This window comes from Ciona robusta, chromosome 1, assembly GCF_009617815.1.
Source record: "Ciona robusta chromosome 1, ASM961781v2".
NCBI classification, from domain to species: domain Eukaryota; kingdom Metazoa; phylum Chordata; class Ascidiacea; order Phlebobranchia; family Cionidae; genus Ciona; species Ciona robusta.
This window is the reverse complement of record NC_143235.1, coordinates 2,497,921-2,523,715: the sequence shown is the minus strand read 5'-3', so window position 1 is coordinate 2,523,715 and position 25,795 is coordinate 2,497,921. Positions and strand designations below refer to the sequence as shown.

General features: G+C 38.0%; 1 protein-coding gene across 8 annotated transcripts; it reads left to right on the top strand.

The window, feature by feature from the left end:
- The first annotated feature begins 7 nt into the window (after positions 1 to 7).
- Positions 8 to 24,018, top strand: LOC149741312 (myosin-binding protein C, cardiac-type-like). 8 transcript variants are annotated; one of them, XM_089873460.1, is made up of 30 exons: positions 8 to 167; positions 745 to 870; positions 1,203 to 1,307; positions 1,863 to 1,904; positions 2,047 to 2,295; positions 2,842 to 2,890; positions 3,211 to 3,264; positions 3,563 to 3,592; positions 4,069 to 4,241; positions 4,436 to 4,588; positions 4,940 to 5,044; positions 5,446 to 5,522; positions 5,674 to 5,787; positions 6,120 to 6,236; positions 6,550 to 6,666; positions 7,098 to 7,245; positions 7,639 to 7,772; positions 8,528 to 8,741; positions 8,911 to 9,015; positions 9,339 to 9,527; positions 10,104 to 10,232; positions 10,560 to 10,672; positions 11,010 to 11,214; positions 15,867 to 15,955; positions 16,593 to 16,785; positions 18,190 to 18,334; positions 21,688 to 21,839; positions 22,191 to 22,400; positions 22,882 to 23,004; positions 23,175 to 24,018. In XM_089873460.1, exons 1-30 carry the CDS (start codon positions 149 to 151, stop codon positions 23,183 to 23,185), a joined length of 3,690 nt encoding a protein of 1,229 aa, XP_089729586.1. In that variant the 5' UTR covers positions 8 to 148; the 3' UTR covers positions 23,186 to 24,018. The 8 variants fall into 8 exon arrangements, with proteins under 8 accessions (XP_089729586.1, XP_089729604.1, XP_089729624.1 ...); XM_089873478.1 differs by lacking the exon at positions 8,528 to 8,741 and adding an exon at positions 8,199 to 8,370; XM_089873498.1 differs by lacking the exon at positions 2,047 to 2,295.
- The last annotated feature ends 1,777 nt before the right edge of the window (positions 24,019 to 25,795 follow it).

Below are 25,795 nucleotides of genomic sequence, written 5' to 3'. Positions count from 1 at the left end.
GTGCATTTAAAACGACTGTAGAAGCAGTAAGCAGCAGGTTTTGTTATTTTTTTTTACAGATTCCCCTAGAATCATAAACCATTAAGTTTTGAGTCGTACAACTGATCTGTGTTTCTAAACATCAGCGGAATTTGTTTCAAATATCAAGATGCCAGTGCCAGGAGCAGGTAAGTTAATTTGAAGCCTCGTTGGCGAACTTTGGTTCTCCAAGCACATGCCTTGATAATATAAAACTGTTGGGTGAGATGGATACCGTTAGCACTTAATATCCCATACTTTAAAACGTGTTTTAAATGCTCTTGTACAATCGTGAGGATAGGATACGGTTATATAATTGTGTGTATTTTGTTTACCACCAAATGGTAAGACAAAAAAAAAGAATGTAAACAGGTTATCATTTTACCCCAGCCTACCACATCGTATAAATGCTTTAGCATTCGTTACGCTGTTGTACGATGACACATATTTGTGATCATTTTTACGTACTTACTACTTAGATAATATATAGTTGGCATAGCATACATTAAACCGATTTGCTTACAAATCGGGTGTTTTTAATTAACGCCATTTCCCACACTTTTTATCCATATAGCGTGTTTTAACGACTGTCGTTTTTTTTCTGTTGATTCCATTCTCTTTGTTTCTTAATACATAACGTTTGCTTAAAATGATCTTTACTATCGTTTTCAAAAAGATAAGTTGTTCTGTTATGTAACAGCTAATAACACGCCTTAATGTATTTAGACCCCGCAAAGAAAATCCTGAAAAAGAAAGTAGTGAAGAAAGTGGTTAAAAAACGCAAGGAAAGCGTGGCAGAAAAAGCACCCGCAAAGGACGTAGCCCCAAAAGCTGAAGAAAAACCTGTTCCAGGTACATTAAAGTTTTCCATTGCTATGATCTTGTTAGTTAGCTTGTGGATAAAGTATGGAGTGGTAATAATTTCCGCGAATCTATGGCCCTGATCTGGTGCTCATAAAGTTGGAAGATTCTTGTGTGAAAAAATGAAGCAAGGATATAACACAGAGGATCCCAATATCCTGTTCGGCCTATGGAATGTTATTTGTTTACTTCATAATGGGACGAGAAAAGATAATGAAAAGGCGTCCCATCTTTCCCCACCTTACCAAAATTTTTCGAATGAGGTCTATATCACACAAACCCATATCGTTTTGTTGACACTAATTCAATCAAACTTGTACTAGCCCCAGAACCTGTAAAAGTTGATAAACCAAAAGAAGCCCCAGTTGTCGTTGAAACTTCTGAAGTCAAAACTCCTGAAAAACCAACGGAGGAGACGCCAGTGACAAGTAAGCGAAGTTTTTTAGATTGCAACACGTTTTAAAATATTGAAATGGGCACGCTATATTTAAACATTCGCCCATAATACTGTAATACCTAAATACCAGATCATTAAACGCGAACTGAACTAAATTGTTATAATTGATCTGCAAATTGTTTTTTTTTTATCTAAACTGAATTCATATTTACAATTGTTTGATTTAAAACGATATCATTTTCGAGTTTTAGTCACTTATATTTGCAACGGTCGCGTCTCTATTCTATACACCAGTTATAAAAAATACTTTTAGTTCCACTTTAGGTAGATTTAAATTGGGAGTTTAAAGTATATTTCATTCATTCATTCATTCATTCATTCATTCATTTAAAGTTTAAAGGGGAGGTTGTGTAAAGTCATAGAACAGCAGACACTCTTATGTAGTGCTTAAGCTAGGCAGATTTCCAAAACCGATAATGATGGTTCTGGAGTCTGCTGTTGTACTAGTGTCGTTACGACATGTCCGTATTTATCGTCTTGTCTGCACCGCAACATTACGCAGTTTTTAACTGTCTATCTTTCGCAGACGGGATCGTCGAAGCTCCTGAAAATGCAACTACAACTGAAGGTTAGTAGATTGGTGTTGATGTTTTCCTTGCTTTTCCTGTGTTTAGGAGTTGGCCATTGTTTGTGTGGTTTTGATTTCCCATGATTTTCCGTTTGTTTGAGTGACTTTGCAAAACATGCATGCAGAATTTGAGCATTTGCAGGCGTGGAGGTTACGGTCCGAGTAAAAGTGATGCACATTGACGTGCTGCATGCTATGAAAGTTATTTGGATCAAAGGGAAATGGAAAGAGTTGACAAAGGGCGACAGATATGACATGTGGTGCAACGAACGCACTGGGGAACATTTTTTAAAGTTTCGTCAGCCCAAAGTTTCTGATGGTGGCAGTTACAAAGTGAAAGCCGTGTCGCCTATTGGGGAAAATGAGGCGTCTTTTAACGTGGCCGTTGGACGTACGTATGCTTATAGTTGCAGATTAACGACAGGCAACGTTAATGGTAACATAGTTGTACTTTGGGGTCAGGTGAAAACCTTTAGCACGTAATCTCCAATTATCCTGATTGTGTTTTGATCAATTAACAACGGTCTATGGGAGTCGTGAGGATACACTTTTATATTTTCTTTGTTAACTACCGAATGGGACAAGAAAATACAATAAAATGGTGTCCCATCTTCTCCTACCATATACTATATTATAGCTAAGGACCAATACCAATTCATATGGGTAGTAGTATACCTGCCAGAATTTGTTTTTCGTAAGGTTGCATGTGTCTTCCAAAATATAACTCCTATTCGCATGTAGGATGTGCTGGGCAAACAACTCTAAGCATTTATTTATTCAAAAGTTCAAAAGACTGACGAAACTGTATATTAGCTCAACGGTTCTGCTTCGTTGTTGCATAAACTTGTTTTTCCTATGAAATTTTACTGCATGCTTTTGTTTGCTGTGTGGAGTGAATTATGTTTAAAATGTTTTTTAATTTTTAATATTTCCACAGCTCCAGTGGTTGAAGAACACAAAATTGAAATCAAGAAAGGATATGTCCCGTAAGTTCTCTGATTTGTCTTGCCTGGTAATGGCGTATCTAATATCGTATCGGTATATGCTGTATCACTGACCATGTATAGTCCGGCGCCATGGCAAAATGGAAATCACGTTACATTTAGCCTAGGGTATACGGATCGAGGCTAGGTGCTGCCATTATGTGCGTGTATGTTCTTGGGCGAGCCACTTGAAGGCTATTGCTCTAACCCAGTGGTCTCTTATGGGTTGTCTAAATTGTCAGCCATACATTGCAAAAACACGATCCCACAAAAATTGACCCCCTAAGTTACATTAGTTCGACCGTAACATTTTTTATATGCAGTGATGAAAAAGATGTCTTAAAGGATGTAGACTTCCGAAACCGACTCAAGAAAGTGTAAGAATGCTTTGCTTTATAAATAAAAACATCGCCAAACGTAGTCTATTAGCACAAATTATAGATACATTGCAGCATACAATTTAGCATGCAACCACGCTTTTATTTGACACTTTTTACTGAAGTAGGTTTTACCCATAGCGAGTTTTAAGAACTGTTGTTTTGCCGTTAATTTCCAATCCTATATATCACGCTTTTAAAATTACACTTTACCAATTTAACTTTTTTGCAAAAATAATTTTACTTAGTTTACTAATTTCACTTTGTTGAAATGACACTTTACTAATTTCACTTCCAGGCAAAAGAGCATTGCTGCGGGTGGCTTAAGGTAACTGGCTGTACATTTTGCATGCACACATGTGTATTAACTTAGCACACCTGTCAGTTCGCACATTCGTTTAACAATGACATGTTTCATACTAATTCCACATGATTTCAACTGTGCTTAATACAGCACAGCAATAACAGAAAGACTTGGACCAATTTTTATGTTAAGATTTTTAAAAATGTTTTAACTTCAAGATTAAACAAATGGTCGGAATTGTTTTAAAATTAAGAACTATTGTTTTGTACATAGAGCGACGCAATTTTGCCGCACAATATAATACTGTTTTCTAATATGGGATGCCGTTTTATATCCTCATCGTGTTTAAACAATTAGCAACGGTCTATGCAGTTGTTAGGATACGGTTTTGTAATTTTTTGAACGTTTTTTGTTTAATACCGAGTCGGACGAGAAAAATATATGAAATGTCCCATCTTACCCCACCCTACTGCATATACTTTAAAATCAATACGTTGCAGTGAGCGCTTACGTAAGGAAGAAAGTTCCGGCAAATTCGACATTTGGTCTTTGCTGAAGACTGCATCTACTCGCGACTATGAGTCGATTGCGTTCAAGTTTGGAATCCCAGACATGCGTATTATGCTACGAAGACTTTCGCAAATGAGTAAACTGGCCAACAAGAAGTGCCCGTGTAAGTAAAAGTATTTCAGTAATGTTTCAATATGTTCTAAAAATTTCGGCATCACCTTAAAAAACAAATTTGAAAAAAGAACTTCTAAGTATACCGAATACCTATAACCGGTAATGCAAACGTAACTAACTGTATTCATACTAAAACATGTTGTATCTAAATTTTTATCAAGACAATATATTTTTTCAATACAGCATTTACCAAAAAGCTTCCCGAAAGTCATTCTCTTAATCTTGGTGAAAAGTTGGTACTTGAAGCAGAGGTGGCTAACGAGCAAATGACAGTAAAGTGGCTCAAAAATGGCAACGAAATTACCCCAGGGAAGGGTTACCAGATTGTAACTAAAGGTAAAATAACTTTTTGGGGGGAATTATACAGTGCCTACCTCTAACTCAGGGGTAATTGGTTCAACGCTCGTCGCTGCTACTATTGTGAGCATATGTGTTCTTTGACAAGACACTAAACAGTAATTGCTTCAACCCAGTGGTCACTACTGGGTTGTCCAAATTACCAGTCAGGCAAAAAATTATAACGACTGTCGTTTTCCGTCCACGCGAGGATAAACGCAAGTAGCATTCGTATCTTTTTATAAGAAGTTGTATACTTAATTGTGCATGGGCAACATACTATATTGTTGCACATAAAACATGGGGTCTCGAATATACTGGCGTCTTTGTAAAATTCGATTTGATTACCAGCGAACAAGAGATACTTGATGATTGATCAAACCTCCAAGGATGACGATGCCACTTATACTTGTGTGGTTGGTAAAGATGTAACTGCGTGTGAGGTGTTCGTTCAAGGTATGACCACATGTAAATTTGTTTCTAAACATTAAACGTCAAATATAATTTATTTTTCTATTACATATAGTTGGGTGGGTGATGATGGTCTATAGGTTTTCATTCTCTTTTCTTCTTATTTGGGTAGAACACCAAGAACTTTTACAGAATTATATAACCGTGGTCCGCGACTCTATAAGAGCGTTGTTAAATGATTAAACCACGATTAAGAAATAAGGAATTTAGGTGCTTACAGTATGCAATCTATAATCAAACAGTAGTATATATCGCTGAAAGCCATTGGCTGCCTATCGATAACTAATTTTGAATTGATTTTCATATTTTTCATCACATGTTAACGAAAAATATGTCTTGGCATCGACTGGTATATTTTTTGTTTCAATTTCAAATGTTTTGCTCAGAACCACCAGTCACCATTGTAAAGGGATTGGAGGACGCTCAAATCGCATGTGGAGAAACTACCGAGTTTTGCTGCGAGGTTAGGGCTTGCTGCATCACTCAAACATATAACATATTTTTCTTTTAATTTTTTTATCTTGCCAACTTGTTTCTCTTGTCAATTTTCTTTGTTTTGTTAAATTTTCTTGTCATTTTTTTCTTGACATTTTTTTATTCATGTGCTTTTACAGATCTCTAACGAGAACGGCAAATTTCGCTTCCTCAAAGACGGTGTTGATATTCCGTCCAACGATCGGTTCAAAGTAAAGAAAGAAGGCGTGAAAGTGACTTTAACTATTACTGAGGTACATACCATATCTTCACCATTAATTCATTCCTGTTGTTTTCCGTTTTCGCCAATGCCTCGCAGTGCTGCTGTACCAGATAAACCATAGTTTAACGTTCTTACACAAGTTATAAAAATAACACCAGTTCGCCTTTATATTTGAGCATTATGTTTTGGACACGTTATCACTTTTGACAATTTACATAACCGGCTAAGATACAGCATTAAAACAACAAATATTATAACTTTACTTTGCAACAAAAAATAAAAATATTACACTATCATTTCGACTTTATTTTCGCGCTTTCTGTTTCAAAAGTGCTTTTTAATATTCAACAACTTGTACAACAGGCCGTGATAGAAGACGAAGGATTCTACCAGTTCATGACTAACGGAAGCTCAAGTTGTTCCGAGTTGTTGGTGCAGGAACCAGCTGCTGTGTTCACTCGGGCTTTCTCTGACCTTAAAGTTAGTAGTATTTTTCTGCGCAGCAGTGTATTTGGCTAGTGCATCTGCCTCTAACCCGGTATCGTAACCCAGAGGTTATGATTTAAGGCTCTTCGTAGTCGCTGCTATCGTTATCGGGCGTATGTGTCTTTTGTAGACTATACTATAACATGATTTTTTGGTATTTGCGAGCAGGACGAAAATCATTCACGAGATATTTACACCGTTTATACTCTGTAACAAAACCACTCTGTCAAATGAATGTCGTTAAGCTGTATTGCATCAAGAAAAGTGTCCCAACGAAACACAATGTAATACCTTTGTGTCTTCATAGGTAAACTTCAAAGAAACTGCGGAGTTTTTCTGCGAAGTCTCAAATGAAACCACGAAGGGAAATTGGTTGAAGGACGGCAAGCCAATGAAAGCTGATGACCGAGTTAAGATTACTGAGGTATCAAAATTTATATTCTTCCAATGTCTGTAAATTTAACAAACCAAAATATAGTACCTTGAAGTAAGATGAATAGCATTAGAACCTAAATCCTATATTTTGCGACTGTTTTAAACAATTTACAAACCAATTTTTATATATAGGTGTGGTGTTACGTCTTATAACGCTGTAAATGTTCTTTGCCTGTTATCGATTTGGAGGGGACAGAAAATAAAACATACCCCATCTTAACCCAACCTATTATATCATAAATGCTTGATCAATATGTTAATATTTGTCAAGTATTTTACTACAATTAGTATAGCGATATGTTTGATTATTTTTAAACAAAACACTTTTTGACACTTAAGTTAACTAAATAAAAACATAAATAGACTAAATTAATAATTTACAAAAAAGCATGATTGAAACTGTTACTTTTGAACTTTTAGACCGGTAAAGCTCGTAAGCTTGTCATATCCGGCGTGAAAGATTCCGACCAAGGTGAATACACTTTTGCTGCAGAAGATAACCCAACATGCTCCATTACTGCTGCGCTTGAAATGACTGGTGGACATATCACCGTTGAACGAAAGAAGGGTAAGAACTCCCCATTTTACAATTACAATTTGTATATAAGTATATGGTGGGAAAGATGGGACATCCTTTCATTCTATTTTCTCGTTCAATTTGGTAATAAATAAAGAACATTTAAAGAATTATAATACCGTATTCTCACGACTCTTATAGACTGTTACTGTTTGTTTAAAACATGATCAGGATATTTGTATATTATGTACTAAAGGTGTCTCATCTTACCGCGACCTACTATAAATTGTAATACTGTATATATTTCAAAATACTGCTAGGCTTTTTCGGTCATTTTTTATTTTAAAGTTTGCCCTTCTCGGCCCAAGTTATAACGAAAGGCATTATACTTTACCGACACTTTAATTTACTTGGTAAAGTTTTTAATCGCCTGTTTCCTTCCAGCTCCTCCCAAAATCTTCTTGGATCACTCTTTAAAAGATAGATCCATTCAAGTTAGAGCTGGTAACAAGATCAAGTTAGACATTCCCATCTCTGGGGAACCCGCACCAGTACCCGAATGGAAAAAAGGACCTAAGGTATATTTGTATCTCTTACACTGGAGACATTTTGTTATGAATTAACTACATAGAAAACGTATTAACTTTAACTAGAATTTGAACCACTTCAACGGACAGGTGTTTATACTGCACAGTCCGACGGCGTAGCACAGTGGTTAATAGCCTCCAAACAAGAGGTGATGGGTTCAAGGCTTGTCATGTTGCCGTTGTGGTTGTATGTGTCTTTAAATAAGACAATTCGCTGCCACCCAGCGTGTGTTATATTGGATTGTCTAAAATGTCACCCATAAAAACATTCATCCACAAAGTTACATAAGTGGTAGCTCATAAGCTGGCACGAGGTGTATGAAACAGAACAACCGTGTAATAACAAGTGTCGTTTTCCGGGCTCGCGATAAAGCCTCGTCTATAACGCTACCGAGTGATGTAGCCAATAACTTTCAGCTGCTGGAAGAGGGCAGTAGCAAGCTGCGTGTTCGCAGTGACACTGCTCCTAATGGAAAAAGAACTTCTTTAATAATCGACAAATCCAAACGCACCGACTCGGGCGAATACACGCTTATTCTGACTAGCGAAGAAGGTTTTGAATCAGCTACGTTTACAGTCAAAGTGATTGGTAATTAAATCACTATAGCACACAACACAAAACCATATCAATGCATTGCCACACTTAGGAAACACCATCAGCATGATTATACCACTTTCAAAACTAAATCCACTGCATGTTTTGCACCAAGCCTGCGCTAAGTCATTTTTAACCCACGTCACTGCAGGACGGGAAGCAGATTCAACTAGTTCAAACCGGAAAACGGGTTTGGACCAACACAAGCACTGAGCATGGCATCACTTCGCTTGTCATCGTCGATTCTCACCTCGAGGATAGTGACGAATATTATTGTGACTTGGTTTGGGACAAAGAAAAGCTTGAAGGCGGAGACTCTGAATATATTAAACGACAAGAAATTCAGTTTAAACTTCAATTTGTTGGTAGGACTTAAATGTACAAAGAGTTTTGAAATTCACCTTTTCACAAATCTGCTACTGCTTGATGTAAAAGCTTTCACAAAAAAGTTCACAAAGAAAAAGTTTCACAAACATTGACACGACAAATGTATTCTTTGTAAGAACATACCGTAACGTGTAATATGTTTTTTAGACGTACCAAGTGCACCAACTGTCCCAAAGGTATCAAACGTGACAGCAGAAACATGTTATGCTGTTTGGACTGGACCTTCATGCAACGGCGGTTGTGAAATTAAGGGTAAGTACAGGACTTGGGCACTTTATATAAGCATTTAGCAAAGTACATAACTAATTTAAATCAACGTGATAAATTTTACCTACTAATTGCTTGGTGTTAAGCTAGCATCACATGCAGCTTGGAAGAGATTTTTAGAGTATTGTAACTTCCAACTAAAAAAATGGCTTGAGCAATTACCGCTAAATGCCTTGCCCAAGGACACATGGTAGCAGCAATGAGCCTTAAACCCATTGCCTCTGGGTTAGCGGCTTGAGCGCTAAACAACTGCTACGGCGTCGGACTTTATCTAATTCCAACCAAAAATTGTTCAACTCATTCTATAGGTTACGTAATTGAGAGAAAGAAGACGAAATCCGAGAGATGGATTCGTCTTAACTTCGACCCTCTGCAAGGAGTAGAATACGAAGCAAGAAGAATGATTGAAGGGACGGAATACCAGTTGAGAGTACGAGCTGTGAATGAGGTTGGGGTTGGAGAACCAAGTCCAGCTTCTATACCGTTCACTCCTCTCGGTGAGTTGATTATTTTAACTTTTGTGTATTTTATGTTGTGTTGGGCGTTGTGTTAAACTAGCATTGAGGTTTAGCTTTACGTTGAAAAATGTACAACAGTCGCTAATTTCTCAGTATCAGGAATTGTCAAGAAACACAACAACGTGTTTCATGTTTTTCGTTCTTCTGCATTTTATGACACTACTGCCGTACTGTAAATATCTCATAGGTTCGTATACGGTTTATGTTGGCGTGGTATCCGTATTGTATTAAAGTAAAGTACGTTTGATTCCGGTAAACGCGATTGATAATAATGTGGTTGGTGGTTCGAAAATCGTGTTTAATTGTAAGGCAGCAGTTGGTAACGGTAAAATAGTGATTCCTAAAAGTTTTTCGGTAAATGGGGTAAGTATAAGCATGTGTTTTTCTGAAATAATTTTATTAGCGTGGGATTTCTTTTTCTCTTTGTCTCGCGTTTAAATGACTTAGGTTCAAAACAGTTGTTTTCCCAGTTGTTTTCCCAGAATGTAAAATAGACATGTCAGCGTTAATTTCCTTGTCCGTTTGCTAAAGTATTTTCATGTTTTATTGTCACAGTTTGTTTTCGCTTGCACGCTAAAGGGGAGAGCAAAGATTTCACGCGCGCTGCCGCCCCCCGCCGGTTTGTTCGCTCATTTCATTGCGTCCGCATGGGGCCGCTGTGGATGGTCAGTGCGTTTCATGTAGGTGCGTTTGCACGCTGGTGTTTTATATTGCCAAATCTAAAAACAATTTTTGAACATCGCGAAATGCTCTTTTTATTAAAACTGCCTACTAGCGCAACGTTTGTTATTTATGTCGTGTTTCTGTAAAAGTTTGCACGCTGGTGTAGCAAGTGCTAGTAATAACCTTATTTCATGAGTGTTCTTGTATTCTCTTTATGTTTTAGTGTATTTGACCTCTTTTTATATAAAAATAGAAAATGCCTCTTCCTAGATTGACTGTATAGGTTGTTTCGGTTTCTCCATTTGTTGCCACTTTATTTCTAATGACTCATATTTTCTTACTTTTCAGCACCTTGTAGCGAGCCCAGCGGTTTTAAAGTATCTGCCGCCACTGACGACAGCTTGGAGCTATCATGGCTTCCACCAGCGGACATAGGAGCGGCCGGTCTCGACGGATATCTGGTAATTTCATCACCTTATAATATAGTTTGGAGAGAAAGATGGTACACGTTTTTATTTTATTTTCTTGTTTTAGTTCGCTAATTCGGTAAAAAGAAAAAGTTGTAGGATAACAAAATCGTATTCTCACGACTCTAAAAAAACGTTGTTTGTTTGCTAAAATCGCAGCTGGAAACCTGAGATACCAGGAGCTAGCGGTACCCATCCAACCCTACAGTACTACATGCATACTGTAAGGTGTAACTTGTGCCCAATAAAACGATATCTCACAAGTACTTCCACATGACCTAAAAATACGCATTTAAATTCACTTCCAAGTTATTGACACATCCTTTTTCAGCTTGAACAACAACTTGTCGGCGAAGAAGACGAAAAATGGACAACCGTCCAATCAAACGGAGGTCTATTACCCAACAACACCTCTAAAATCCTCATGGATAAACTGGTCACTGGAAAGAAATACCGTTTTCGGTTGGCAGCAATCAACAAAGCTGGATCCAGCGGTTTCACTGAGATTGGTCCTGTTGTGTGCGCTGCAGTAGTCGGTGAGTTTGGTTTATTATTTAGTAAGTCGAAAAGTTTTCGGTTTAAATACAAACATTACATCCCGTAACCGGCGCTGTGGAACAATGGTTAACGCTTCTGCTTTCCACTTGCAGGGGTTATGGGTCCTAAAGCATTTATTTAATGTATAGCCAACAATTTCGCCACTCTTGCAATAATTAGTGTCTTGCCCAGGGACACTTGTGCCAAGCACTAAATATAAATACCAAAATCTGCAAAAAATTATAATTTGAACATTCGATAAAAAAGCAAATGCCTGCAATGCTTACGTAATATCTTTACCAATATGACTAAAAGAATGTTGTACCCTGCCTATCTCACGTTTATTTTTAGTTTACACATAACTAGCAAAGTATTTCTAACCTGAAGTATAATACGTGGTACCGTTGTTGTATTAGAGCAAACAAACAAACCGTATTCGAACCATTGATAAAGTGGAGATACATAGGCATTGTATAAATGCATATAAACACATTGAAAGATTACCTTTATGTAGATATGCTGCTACGCGCAGTATTCGCTTCCCTGACGAGCAAATAATTCATTTCCCGATCTTGTTATTGTAAATTGACAATGCGTTAGATAGCTGTTAAAAATTCCGACATTTGGTCCGTACACTGTCTGCTACAAGGCAGCGGTATTTACTCTCTCGTTTGAGACATGCGAACATGCTATTGGTCGGACCAGAGCGATTTTGTCGCCTTTGAAAATATTTTAACCGGATGTTAGCATATGCAGCTTATCGTACATCGAGGAAGCTAGCTATAAGTGACAGGTGTGTCATTAATCATGCAGCTTAATCGATAACCGATGTCGGTCCGTTTTTGCTCGTTTTCTGCCAATTTGTTTTCGCTGTAAACTCCACCAACGGTCAGTTGCACGGCCGAGGTTAAGGCTTCAATCACGCCGACGTGATAACGCTGGATTTCAGGCGGAAATCTCGGTCGCTAAATCAGTCATTTCTCCTTCTCACTTGTCAATTGAAATGAGAAAAATCGGATCCCCTATGACCTTGTCCTACAATACTGATGTATCAGTTTTCGAATTGTTACAAAATATATGGCTACCTTGTTTGTCCTTAGATTTGTTTGCCAAATACTAAATCCCTTAGGGGGAACGGTATCGTCTTGTGCCATTAAATTTGTACCGAGACGAATTGGGGATGAAGAATTTGTGAGATTTACGTAATACGGTACCGTTTTGAGAAACGGCTGAATTATCGTATCCTGTTTTTACCTCGACTGAAAAAACATGTTGTGCGATTTTGCATATGAAATTGATAAAACGGTAAAGAGGGGTATTTAGTGCAAATAAACCAAAACCTTTGGGTAAATTGCCTTTATTTTAATATCCTATAAATAAACTGGTATAGATAAAACCTGTAAAAAATGGCCCTGTCAAAAACCACTTATTAACCCAAATAGTGCTGTACAATACATTGTTGCAGCTTTGGTAATATATCATGTATACTGATGAGGATTTAAATGTTTGAGGAATTTGTTTGTTATTTCTTTTTTTTTTTGTTGGGTTATGTTGTGGCATAAACATAGTTAATTATGTTCAGCGTATTTTAACTTGTACATCAACGTTAACATACTAGATTCGTGTTGCAAACGTTCGGGCGAAATTCAGTTTTTTTTGCAGCTATAATCCTATTACTTTAAGCGCTGGGTTCGACTAGGGGTTTCGCTTCTTCAGCACATGCGCTTTTGCGTTCTAGGTTTAATGCCAAACCTTCTTCATTAACAGTTTTGGGTCATAAAGGTTTTGGGGTCGTTAGGTGCCTTATATGGAACTGGTTTGCATCCCGTTGACGTACATAAGTAAGATGCAATGTCAACATACACCTGCCAATTATAGTTCACACAAGATGCTTATTGTTCCCAGGCAAGGTGTCAGCGAACGATTAGCGTAAGTGCCTTATCTGGCACCGCATCTGCAAAAATTGCAGGTTGTCGTATAGCAGTGGTGTTAAACATGCGACCCACAATCGCCAAATTTAGTCAGCGCTTCTGAATGGTATGACGTACACCGGTATCCCGAAACCGTGTAGCCATATATACGAAAGCCCTCCGCTTCGAACGCAATATGCGGTAGACGCACTGTCTTGGCTGTGATTACACAACAAACAGTATTTTCCTTTAATTGTGTTCCACCAACGCAGGGTGTAAGATTCAGGCCTATGTTATACAAGGGCATTGGGTTAATGGACCGCTTTCTATGTCATTAGGTAAGGATTAGTGCCCTGCCCTGGCACAAGCAATAAACATTTGGTTTCAAAAACATTAACAAACGTCTGGAACGGTATTACCGATGTTTATTTCAGCGTAAATTTTGGTTTTCCGCTGGAAAAGCAACCACATTTTTTTCATAGAAATAGAGCATACTTAGTTAAGTAGCTGACACCTACACCTTAAGTTAATAAATCGTTTGTATAAGGTTTAATTGATACCGGCATGTTTTTAATCTAAATCTACGCTTTTAGAGTGCATCCACTGAATCGGTGCATTCTTTGCTTTAACTTGTGCCATTTACAGTGTTTAAATATAGTGGGTCTGATTAAGATGGATACCCTCAGCACATGTAGTATCCCATATCTCCTAATCTTGTTTTAAACATTTAACAACGCTCTTTTCGAGTCGTTTGGAAAAGGTTATACAATTCTGTAAATATGCTTTGCTATACTGTACCAAATTGGACGACAAAAAAACATGGGCCATCTTACCCCACCCTAGTATATGTAGTTATGGGACTTGCTTCGTTGCGTGAAAAAGTTCAAGTCGAAACATTTTTAAAATCAACTTTTTAGGTCGGTTAAATAATTCGCGTGTGCCGACCGCCACTTCCTCGCTCTGTTTTGCCCAAAATCTTTTGATTTAATCTTTGGTCAACGCCGCAGTGTTAACGTGATTAGCGGACTTCACATCCGCCACTATCCGACGGGTTTCCAGCTCCGTACAGGACCGGAAAACACTCGTCGCAAAGTGCTTGCTATTCACTTGCGTGTATGCTCTATATGAGAAAGTTTGTATATGAGTCAGTGACCAAAGGTGTCGCGTTTTTCCATCGCGTGTAACGTGAAGGAAATTGCTTAACTCTCCCTATCGTGTGTCTAGTATTGAATTTAACCCGCACTCACGAACACGAGCGTAAATAATGCACGGGCAACAGGTAACGGATGTTTTCGGTCATTAGGCGAGACTTTCTCGCTACCAATTATCTGGGGCGTGTGCGTTCAACGTGTAAAGATCTGACCTTCTTCGCGTATCATAATAATGTCGCAAACAGCATCGTTCTCGCTCCGGAGCCGTGTCCGGTTACTACGTGCTAGCATATGCGTCGAGATCAATTATGTTAGGAAGAAAAGACGAAACGACCTCAAACACGTCTTCAGTGACGTAACTTGGACACCGTAAGCGCCGATCATAATCTGGAAAAGCACGGCCGTTCGATCAGCACGATCGGCCATTCTGGAGCAGAAGCCCTGTTATTAAAATGCTCGCGTGTCCTGGTGACGCAGTGAAAGTATGACGTCAGATCTTCAAGTGACACACTGTTTACGGCGTGTTCGCGAAAACCCATTATCGGACACCGCCTCAAACCTCAAAACTGCCCGCTTTCGACGCCTCTGTTTATTTGCTTGCTCTGTGAGAAAAAGGCCGCAGTGAGCCGTCACGGATAACTTTATTAACACCCCGACCGCTCTTTAATATGAAGCCGACGTCTCACTTCAGTGAAATTTCATGCTGCTTACCGTTCCGGCGCCAGCCGGTTTTTGCTAAGACTCAAAAACAATTAAATAGGAATATTAATAAAGAACTTAATTATGATTGATGTTAGTAGGTTTTGTGACACTAATCCCGTTCCGCAAGACGTCGCAACAGCGCGCAATGATACGACCACCAAGGCGCCAACCTATTATTATTTTAAAAGAAGTCACTTCACCAAGAAAAACCCGGTATTTCCACCCAAAATCCACCTTCGTGATAATGGGCACGGTGTGTCCCTGTACAACCCCCAATTTTCGATTTACTTAATCGGCGGCTGTTTTGACGAAAAACTCTACGTACACCCGGTCGAGGCACCTGTTAATAAAACAAACAAAGAGACCACTGCGTGCCGTAAGCCTGGATTAAAGTAATCCTACTTGATTCCAGCTTCTCATGCGTATACAGCAGTGGGCAGAAGCACGCGAGCTTCATGGCTGTGATGACGTATACAACCTTATTGGTAGTTTAAAACAAAACCAAATGCCAACTTTGCGGATTACTTTATATGGGCTTCGAAACACAATAACTTTACATTATTTAAAGAGATGGCGTGATTATAAACACGGGTGTCTTTTAACGGAAAAGTGTATATGGCCGCAACAATCACAACCTATTAAAAAAAAGCAGTGCAAAACCAAACACATTTTCACCAAAAGGCTCCTTCTGAGCGAAAAAGTCAACTTTGTTTAGTATAACCGGCACAAAAACGCAAAAAAATGAAAAACATTAATTGAGCAATATTTCTCATGTAATAAAACTCAACTAAACCCTTGGTAACCTTAAGTCCGGTATCTTCCATTATTAAAAGACATTGTACAAAACAAACACGTGATACGGAGGATTAAACTTTGCTCTTTTTACAGAGGAGGCAAAGATCGTTCTTCCTCGTCATTTACTCAAGCCAGTAAAGGTCAAAGTTGGCGGAAAGCTTCACGTTAACGTGCCATACCAGGTAAAACAATGTGCAACGTTATACTTGATGCCAGCGAGTTGTGATTTTAGTAGGTCGCGGCCAAACGACCTGAAATGTCGTGTAAATCGATCAGTTTCTGGGTCACGCTTTTTTCACTGCTGTGTAAAACAAAACCACGATATTCTATATGGCTGTGTATCATGTCAATGTATTGTTTCAACGTGCTTTGGTCAAAGTAAAGCGGCATATTAGCATGGTTATTAAACTAAGTGGCGTACATAAACGAAACTAAATTGATTGGCAGTTCTGTAATGTACCAGCGTATTAGTTTACAAAACATATAACCCCTCTTAATATACCTGATATAGTTTTTTACCTATAGTACTGTGGTGTAACGTTATACCTTTAAACAACAAATATATACTATGTTCCCTATATAACCCTAATGTTAACAGTAACAACGCTCTTTTAGAGTCGTGAGGACGCAGTTAAATGAATTTGTAAATATTTTTCATTTACTATCATATTGTATGATGAAACTTGAACTAAAAAATGGGCCATCTTACCCTAACCTACTACATTATTAAAAAAAATGGACCATCTTACCCCAATCTGTACCATACTGCCCTAACCCACTATATCACCTAATATTTAACGTGTTTAATATCTTAATCAGGGACGACCAAAGCCTCAACTCACATGGTCTAAAGAAGGAAAGGCTCTCGAAGATCACGTTGCTGTTCGAAACTCTCTCGATTCCTCCGTCCTCTTCATCAGAACAGCTGAGAGATGGGATTCTGGCAAATATGATCTACAACTTAAAGTCGGAGATGATGTTGTTGGAGCCAAAGTGGAAGTGGCAGTGATTGGTAAGTATTACTAACAGACATGTTTCAGTATGGAATCCAGGAGGTAAATGTAAATGAAAATTATAAATGATGTTGAATGTGACCCCTTTTAACAAGAATACAGACTTGGAACTTTCATATTTTGTTTTTAAACACCCCAATCAGATGCTTCATTTCTAAACAACTCAATTATTAGAACGGTGCATAATAACTTTCCGAACACCCTGTATGATAGCTTAGCGCATAAAACACGGGATTTTTGGTAAAGTTTCAATAGGAAAATAATACCCAATATATATATATATATATATATATAATCTAAAACCAATATTACAATTTTTTATCAAAAGTAGCTTTAAGCTCTATAATAAGTGAAATATATTGACCCATACAGGGAATGTTTAAATCAAGAAGTATATAGGGAAAAATGCAAAACGCTTTATAAGTCAATAAAATATACACGTCGTCGTGTTTCACAGTAGATCATTTAATCTAATTTAGCGTTCCGTGTCCCCAAAACGTTTTTTTACGTCGACCCGTGTAAATTGAAATACCACAGATAATTTGAAACTGTTGTACAAACTTTCGTGGTAATAATCAATTATAAATTGTAACAAACTGAGCAACATCTCTGACCAAAACCTTTTCCTTATAATCGTACGATCTTTTTCCTAATGACTGAATCCGATATGGTTACCAATGATGCAATCTAACGATGCTGACTGTCTAAAATAACACCACACATCTCAACTCTGCGTCATGGGCCCTGGAATCGCTTATTCTTATGACGCAGGATTTGATCCACAATTTCCATTAACCATGATTCATCTTGATACGCGGTTTAGTAAGCGGTTAATAATAGCTCTATCTTTGAAAATCCCCTTCTTACTGACCATAAGCGATGCATGATTCATTTTTGTTAATGCATTTTGCGGATAATCCTCTGACTTTACTTAACCGAGATAAAAACTTATCAATGTAACATCCCACGCTGTTGGGTCGCTGAATCTGATACACTGTACCTACTGAGTACATTAGTGGTTGGAGCGTTTGCTTCGAAACCAAAGGGTACTGGACTCGATTCCCGATGCTGCTATCATTGTGGGTGTGTGTGGCTTTGGGAAAAAACACTTATAGACCATTGCTCTAACCCAGTGGTCACGAATATAGAGTTTCTGATGAGTTGCTAGCCACACTCAGAAAAAGAAATGACTAAAAAAACTTTCACCTACAAAGTTATATGTGTGGTACTTTGTAAGCGGGTACGAGTTGTACAAAACAGACCACCCGTGTTAATAAGACTCGTTGTCGGGCGAGAATAAATAAGTATCATTCATTAATTTATTACGCCGATTACAGAAAATACGTGTTGTAAATTTCCTAAATGGGGGGATTTGCCTTAAACAAATACTTACTTTATTCCAGACATTCCTTCCAAACCTCGCCAAGTTAAACTTGTCGAAGTTGTCGGGAATTCTGCTTCTTTAAAGTGGGAAGAACCGAACGATTCGGGCAACACTGAAATACTTGGATACATTGTGGAGAAACGAGACGCACGAAGCGACGACTGGTAAGCATTTATTAGTTGTATAAATGTGCATTTGATGGGCGTACATTATATTACATGAAATATGCGTTGTATAGTATTGTAGGGGAGGATGGGGCACCTTTAGCACATAATATCTAAATATATCCTGATTGTGTTTTAAACACTTAACAACGGTCTATATAGGAGTCCTGAGGATACAATTTTATATTTCTTTGATTGGTCTTTGTTTACTACTTAATAGGGACGAGAAAATTGAATGAAAATGTGTCTCATTTCCTCCCACCCTAGTATATAACGTCACGCTGTAATCGGCCATGAAAAATATGAAATACCCGGTGCAGTATATATGACCATCTCCACGTCAAAACTCTCTCAACCGACAAAGATTAAAAAGCCAATTTTTCGTTAAAGCTTAAACGGTTTTGCCAACCGATTTTTTATAAATATTTTGAAGATTAAACGGGTGACGTCACAAAACTGCCCACAAACACGCAGCAATTTACTTAACCTTAATGAGAGTGATCAAATCAAACCGTTACATGTTTCGAACGACGCACAAAACGTGACCGCCTGCCTAGTGTGCAGTAATAACAGTAGAATCTGATTGCGGTCGCTTCGTTGCTATTTTACATGTCTTTTTCCGATTGGTCTTGAAGTCGGTAGGTTATCGCATGTTTTCGTTGTTTGCAACTAAACATAAGAGGAATTTCTTCACGGAATAAATAATGTCTTTATTCCCTGGAAGCTGTATGGGACTAATCTTTTTTGTAACAAGTTGATTTTTAAATGCTAGAACAGGTTGAACATTTTAAATGCTAGACATAAATATGCAAGAGTGTTGTCAGTTACTCGATCAAACTTGGCGTCTTTTATGTTGTTCTTGTAAAATTGTGATTTTTCATTTCGATCCTTGTTTTCCAACTTATTTATGTATATTTTAATCTGAATCTTTACATCATTTGGTCCGAGCTAAATCATCTTTGCTGTGAAAGAATAATAGACAACGTTCTTTTACGTCAATGCAGATTTTGATATAAAAACTTGGCAATAAAAACTCGATATTACCTGAAATTTTAATCTCGTTTCTTACTCCAAGTTAAGCCCAACCTTTTGCATGATGAGAATGACTGAATTAGAGTTTGTTTCTTTTACGTCATTAATCCGCTTTCGCGTATACGGTCCCGTGTGCAAAAAGGATCATTGTTCTTCGATTTTAATATAAAGATCCCGCGAGTCCAGGTTCTCTGTGTAATTACCAATAATTAACAGTTTCACGAAACCGAAGTTTATTTTGGTTTACAAGTTTAGGAAGTCCGAGCGAAAGACAATATTAGTTTTCACACTTGTAACCTTTGTAAGTCGTGATCTGAACCGTCGTCGCCTACAAAGGATGCTTGTACACGGGTGCCAACGCTATAATCTGTGTGCGTTGTACACAAAGCGCAAGCCACCCGGCCAGACAGACTCATTGACTGCAGCTGATGGATGTGCCCACATTCGGAAAGGTCTATTTGTTTCCACACATAAGATCCGCTGCGGTACACTCTTCTTCCGATACTACTTGGCACCCGCAACCTCCTATAAGTGTATTCATATTGACGTGGCCGGAAGAGCTTAGAACCCTCACGCCCGGGAAACATTGGTTTATCGTGCTGTTTCTACGTAATCCAGTGTTTCAATTAGCGGTTTAGTAATTACTAAACACTCAACGCCTTTGCCATAAAGAGAGCAAACCAGTTTACACCACCCTTCCTATACTACACAGTGGAAAATTACACGGTATCTTCCACGATCTACAAAGGTAATTAGACCACAATATACTCCGCCGTTTAAATCACTTAATCCTCATAGCCCTTGATCCGTTCGTTCATAAACACTGTAGTTCTGTACGAGGCAAATGGGGATTATACTTCGGTGTGACGTTAATTCCAACACGAGTAGTTCGTTTCTCCAAGATAATGGCACGTTTTAAACAACGATGACACGTGTTATATGAACTCTTTAACATCTTAAGGTCAAACGTTGACCAGTATTACAATATGTACATGTCGTAGCACGGTTGGTTAGTGCGCCTGCTTTCCAAACCCAAAGGTAATGGGTTCAAGGGTGGATGAAGTAAGCTACATGCATTCATTCATTAACACAAACAGCACGTGAATTAAAACATGTTTAAACATTATTTTGCTTTTTGTACTGATAAGATGAGATAGGATGCCGTTAGCACCTAAATAGCATATTTCCTGATCATATGTTTGGAACAACTAACAAATATTTTTAGAGTCGCGGGGCTACGGTTTTACAAATCTGTAAATATACGCTCGCTACCAAATGGCAGCAGAAAAGAAAATTAAGACATTTACAAACTTACCCCTGCCATATGTATTTACTACACGTGTTAGGCGATACTAGATCCAGTAACGTTATAACTAACATCTATGCTGTATAGTGAGCCAGTAAGTCCCTTCAAGTAAAGTTCGTATACCACTTGATTGATGAGGATGGTGATATTGTTTGTTGTAGCTCATACGCCATTCGTGCACGAGTTTGCTTCTCATCTTGGTACGGTTTACAACCCGTGGTTATTGCTGTTTCCTTCACGTTATGTAATTACTCTGTCTCCGCCCCTATGCCAACTCATTTTGGAAACAACCAGCGTAAAGTTGATTGCATCAAAAACTATTTGTATATTGCAGTTACTTAGTGTGTGATAGGGAATAACATTTTGACTCTCATTTTCTTTATTGTGTAAACTCCTTTTATGTAAACCTGAAGCGTGGACAGGGTCGATGTAAATTTGTACATCTAAATTACTATCAGTCAAAATTTAGTTCCGCTTTTTAAATCGGTATAAACCTTGCGGTTAGCACTTATTATGACAAAGTGGCAAGGTGCTTACGACCCTTGTATAGTGCTTAAGATGCAGTGCGACTTTTTGCAAAGTTTGACAAATGAGTAACACGACCTGAGCACCCACAAAGCTCTTTGTCCCCGGTTATCAAGATAACTGAATCGTAAACCTTAACGTCACCTTAAATTGGAAGGGAGCCGAGATAAGAAAAAACATCCAAAATTTAGGGATTTTATCTAAACAGGCCAAATGCTTCAAATTCCGATAAGATTTTGAGTGCTTAAAACTCGTTTAACTCAAAGTCCTTTTGTATGATGGAGAACTTTTCACAAAATTCCGGATGCAAATTTGCGCTTACCGCTTGACAGCGGATGAGACGCTGCAACCGACAAGTTTTGTGTATTGTGTATATATTTTAAGCTAGGATCGTGTGGTTAAATATAACTCAGCCGAACTCCCAGATTAAGCTGTTTGCCTTTTCGTTTGTATTGCCAAAACAAATAACTGTGTGTTCCTGTTTTTAAAGGTACGTCGTGTATGACAAACTCCGGCACAAGCAGTGCCAAGTAAGCGACCTTGTACTTGGGAACAACTATTTCTTCCGGGTGAGAGCTTTTAATGAAGTGGGAACCGGAGAGTCAAATGGAACCAAAGACAGCGCTAACATACCTAAAGAAAGTGGGTGACGGTGTATATAAAATTTATATGAATTTACATCTAAATCTAAAAATTTACATCTAAAAACACACATGCACACGTTTTTTTAATTTTGCAACATCTGGTATTTTGAAATTGACAACTTAATGTAACGATGAAATTAGTGTTACGAGTATTCTATTATATATTTTTTGCGTGGGTAAGGTCCTGTAGTGTGACACGTCATTCTACGAATGGGATTTAGGCCAAAGTTGTCCCATTACCAATGGTACAAATACAAATATTACATGATATGTACATTCTGTTACCATACACATGTGTAAACCTAAACCATTGACCTCTAGAGCCTAAAAACGTTTTTTTTTCTAATAGAAACCGTGTACAAGAAACCCGACTATGCTCCCATGGACTTCCGTATGAAACCTGAATTTACCCAACTTCTAAACGGCCGTCGCATCGTGGAAAACTACAACGGTACACTCAGCTGCGCCCTTAAATGCAACCCCCGCCCTAAAATCAAGTGGTTTAAGAACAAAATTGAAATCATTGACAACCCGAAGTACAAGATGACGCAATCCATGGGTAGGTGTTTTCATTATGTCATTGATATTTAATATAAATGACGCGAATCGTGTACTGAAGTGTTTATTGGGAAAATAACAGCTGTGATTACGCTGCTCTGAGTATAATTCGAGGTAATTTCGACGTTTGATTATTCACAGGTGAAGAATTTAAACGTTAGAAACAAATTGAAATATCTGGTCTGGTAATCATTTTCCACTCCCATATTTTGTTGATACACTATTTTAATGGCTATTTTTTAATGTTCCAAATGTATTGGCATTTACCTAATGGCAAAAGATGTCGCTGTTCCCGGTTATATGAATATTCACCTTGACTTTAACGTTACCACTTCTAGTAAAAAACAACCCATTTGGTTGCGGTGTATATTAGGCTAAAAATTCCTATGACCGAGAATGCCGGTCACCTGCCGCTTATCCACGACCCGCATGACCTCGATGTAAAAGCATCCGCTGACCGCTTAATCTTGCACTTAATGCAGGCATTGTGCAACTGGAAATTCGGCGGGCACGAGCAGGAGACGCTGGCAATTACACGGTGACAGCAATCAATGAACTGGGCGAGGCCTCGTGTTCTGCTGAAGTCACCGTCAAGGAGCTGAAATGTAAGTGACTTGTGAACACGTAACCGTAGGTTGAAGTGAGTTTATTGGTAATTGGGAAATAACAGACACGCAGACCGAGAGCTGGTTTTTAAAATATTTTAATTGCGCGATATTTGTTAGGTTTCGACTTCTAACTTCAAAGCAGTTTAAACTTATTTTTTTTCCTTCAGCCCAAGGTTGAGCCTTCTTCCCTTTGAACTCTTCTTCCTTCCAGAATATTCTCTCCCTTTCTTCTTGGAAAAACTATGAACTTGTTTAATCTTTCCAGCTTGTAAATAAACTGCTTTACTTTTACAGCTTTCGTTTATCCGCTTATGGCTATATACAAATAAAGCCTATATCGCATAAATATTATTCCCCTATATCACATAATATAACTCACAATAAACATTTGGCTTATAATCGCATATAAACTTTCTGAAACTGTTACCAACTGCTAAGAATACACAAAACAAATAAACTAACCCCACGGCATACACAATTCAGTGCCAGATTAAAATTTTCCTAAAACCCAAGTTAAAAATTGTTTGAAAGCCTAAAACTGTACAGTGCATTTTCTAAAGTGTATTTGGCGTTCACCAGTGCAGGCCTTTAAGTTCGCTACTTGTACATATGCATGCGACATGTACATAGTCATCGTACGTGTTCCGTATTTCCGTCGCTTTCAGTGCCCGTTCCGTTTAGTTCCAACTTAAAATCTGGTTTAAATAATACTGGTAATTTTTAAAAAAAAATGTAAAAAAAATGTTGAAATTTCAAGACGGTTATCAAAATACGAAATACGATTCTGTTGTGTGATTAGTTGTGTTTGTAGTGAGTTGTTTGTTGTCCAGTTGTTTTGTACAAATATTACTTCTATATGAACCGGTCACATGTATAAAATAATTAGGTTTTGAATATTTAACTTCTGAAGAAATCGGTCGAAATCGAGTGCAATGTACATGGCGAGTTTGAATTTTTGTTAATTGCTTCGGTTGCGGATATAACCTTGAAATAAACTAAAATGCATTCTTACGAGGAAGTGTTATTTGGCAGACGCCATCAGGTTTTTCCGTGTTGTAATTCAATATGGACGAACACCGGTCTTACATACGTCACGAGGCTGTTACGTAACCTACATATCGTCAGGGGTGAAGGCAAGGATCAAATGTAAAGTGTAATCACGTACATCCTTAATCTAGCTTGGGTGGCAGATATTTCCAACTTGCAAAGCACTGCTTACGTGCACATTCCCACGATGTTTAAGAATATCGGCTTATTTTGCGACATTTTCCTGAAGAATTGTTCCATTTTCAGGCCCATAATAAATAACTGTTACACATACAAGGTGAAACGGTTCAATATCAAAGCGTATGTTTGTTGATTTCATATAAAATAATGGCAAACATATATAGTAGGGTGAGGAAAAAACGGGACACATTTAGCACTTGATATCCAAATATTCTGATCATGTTTTAAACAATTAACAACGGTCTATAGGAGTCGTGAGGATGCGATTTTTTAATTCTTTGAACGTTCATTGTTTACTACCAAATGGAACCAGAAAATAAAATGAAAATGTGTCTCATTTTTCACTACCTTACTTTATTATAAACGCCGATTAACGCCAATGAAATTGTACGCCATCAACATAAACCTATATATATATGCTAAGTTGTTTTCGTTATAAACCCAAAAGTATCCTTTATTGCGAAACTTATACCGCTTACTTAACGCTGTTTTCAATAATGGAGCAGAGATTTTAGGCTTCTAGCTTATCTTCTTACACATTAGTGACGTTATAAATGGGCCAGCTGTCCTGAGGTGTTTTCTTTCCAAGCGTCCCGAACAAATTTAGGAGAAAATTGAAGTTACTTGTTTACGCTGCTAGTTAAGATGACCGATCACCGATCCAGTTCAATCCAGTTAGAAGTCGTAACTCTTAAAACGAAATCTAATCCTATTACGCCGCACTCTCGCTCGACAGTTGCCACTGGACAAAGAATGTAATTATGTCGCCACTTTTGTCATAGTAGGGTGGCGGAGTATGGGACACCCTTTTATTCTATTTTCTTGTCCCGTTTGGTAGTCAGCAAAGAACATCCAAAGAATTATAAAACCATATCCTCATGACTCCATAGAAAGTTGGTAATTGTTTAAAACACGATTACGAAATTTGGATATTACGTGATAAAGATGTCTCGTCTCCCCCACCCTACTATATATTTAAGTAAAATACCAAAAAAATAAAGTAACCATTTTTTGGGTGCAAAATAGAAACAAGTGGTTTTGGTCTGTTATTCTCACGTTTAAAACTTATAGAATTGTTACTCGACTTTCGCATTCTTTAACATGTACATTTGTAACTTTTTAGTAATGTATAAGATCAATACTTTAGCACATAACATCTCATATTTCATAACTGAATGTTTAACTAATAATTTAGCCCCTTAAAACCGTGTTTTTAAAGTCGTACAGTTACATTTTTATAAACGTTCTTTGTTTACAACCAAATAGGACGATTACAGAGAATAAAAACATGTACCATCTTTCCCCAACCTACTATATACATATAATGATCTCTCGCATTTTGGCCCGTGTGCTGGATGCGGGTATTTTTGGTCCGGTATCATCCGCGCCTGCATGTTCGCGGGGTTTCAACTTCTATGCACAAAGTTTGAGAAGTGTTCCGAAACCTAATCTATCTGAGAACGGCTGTCGGAGTCATGGGAATTGGGTACGGTGCCGCAACACGAGACAGTGATTTTCGTGGCTTCACCGCTTGCTACTGATCCGGCCGATTAAGTTAACG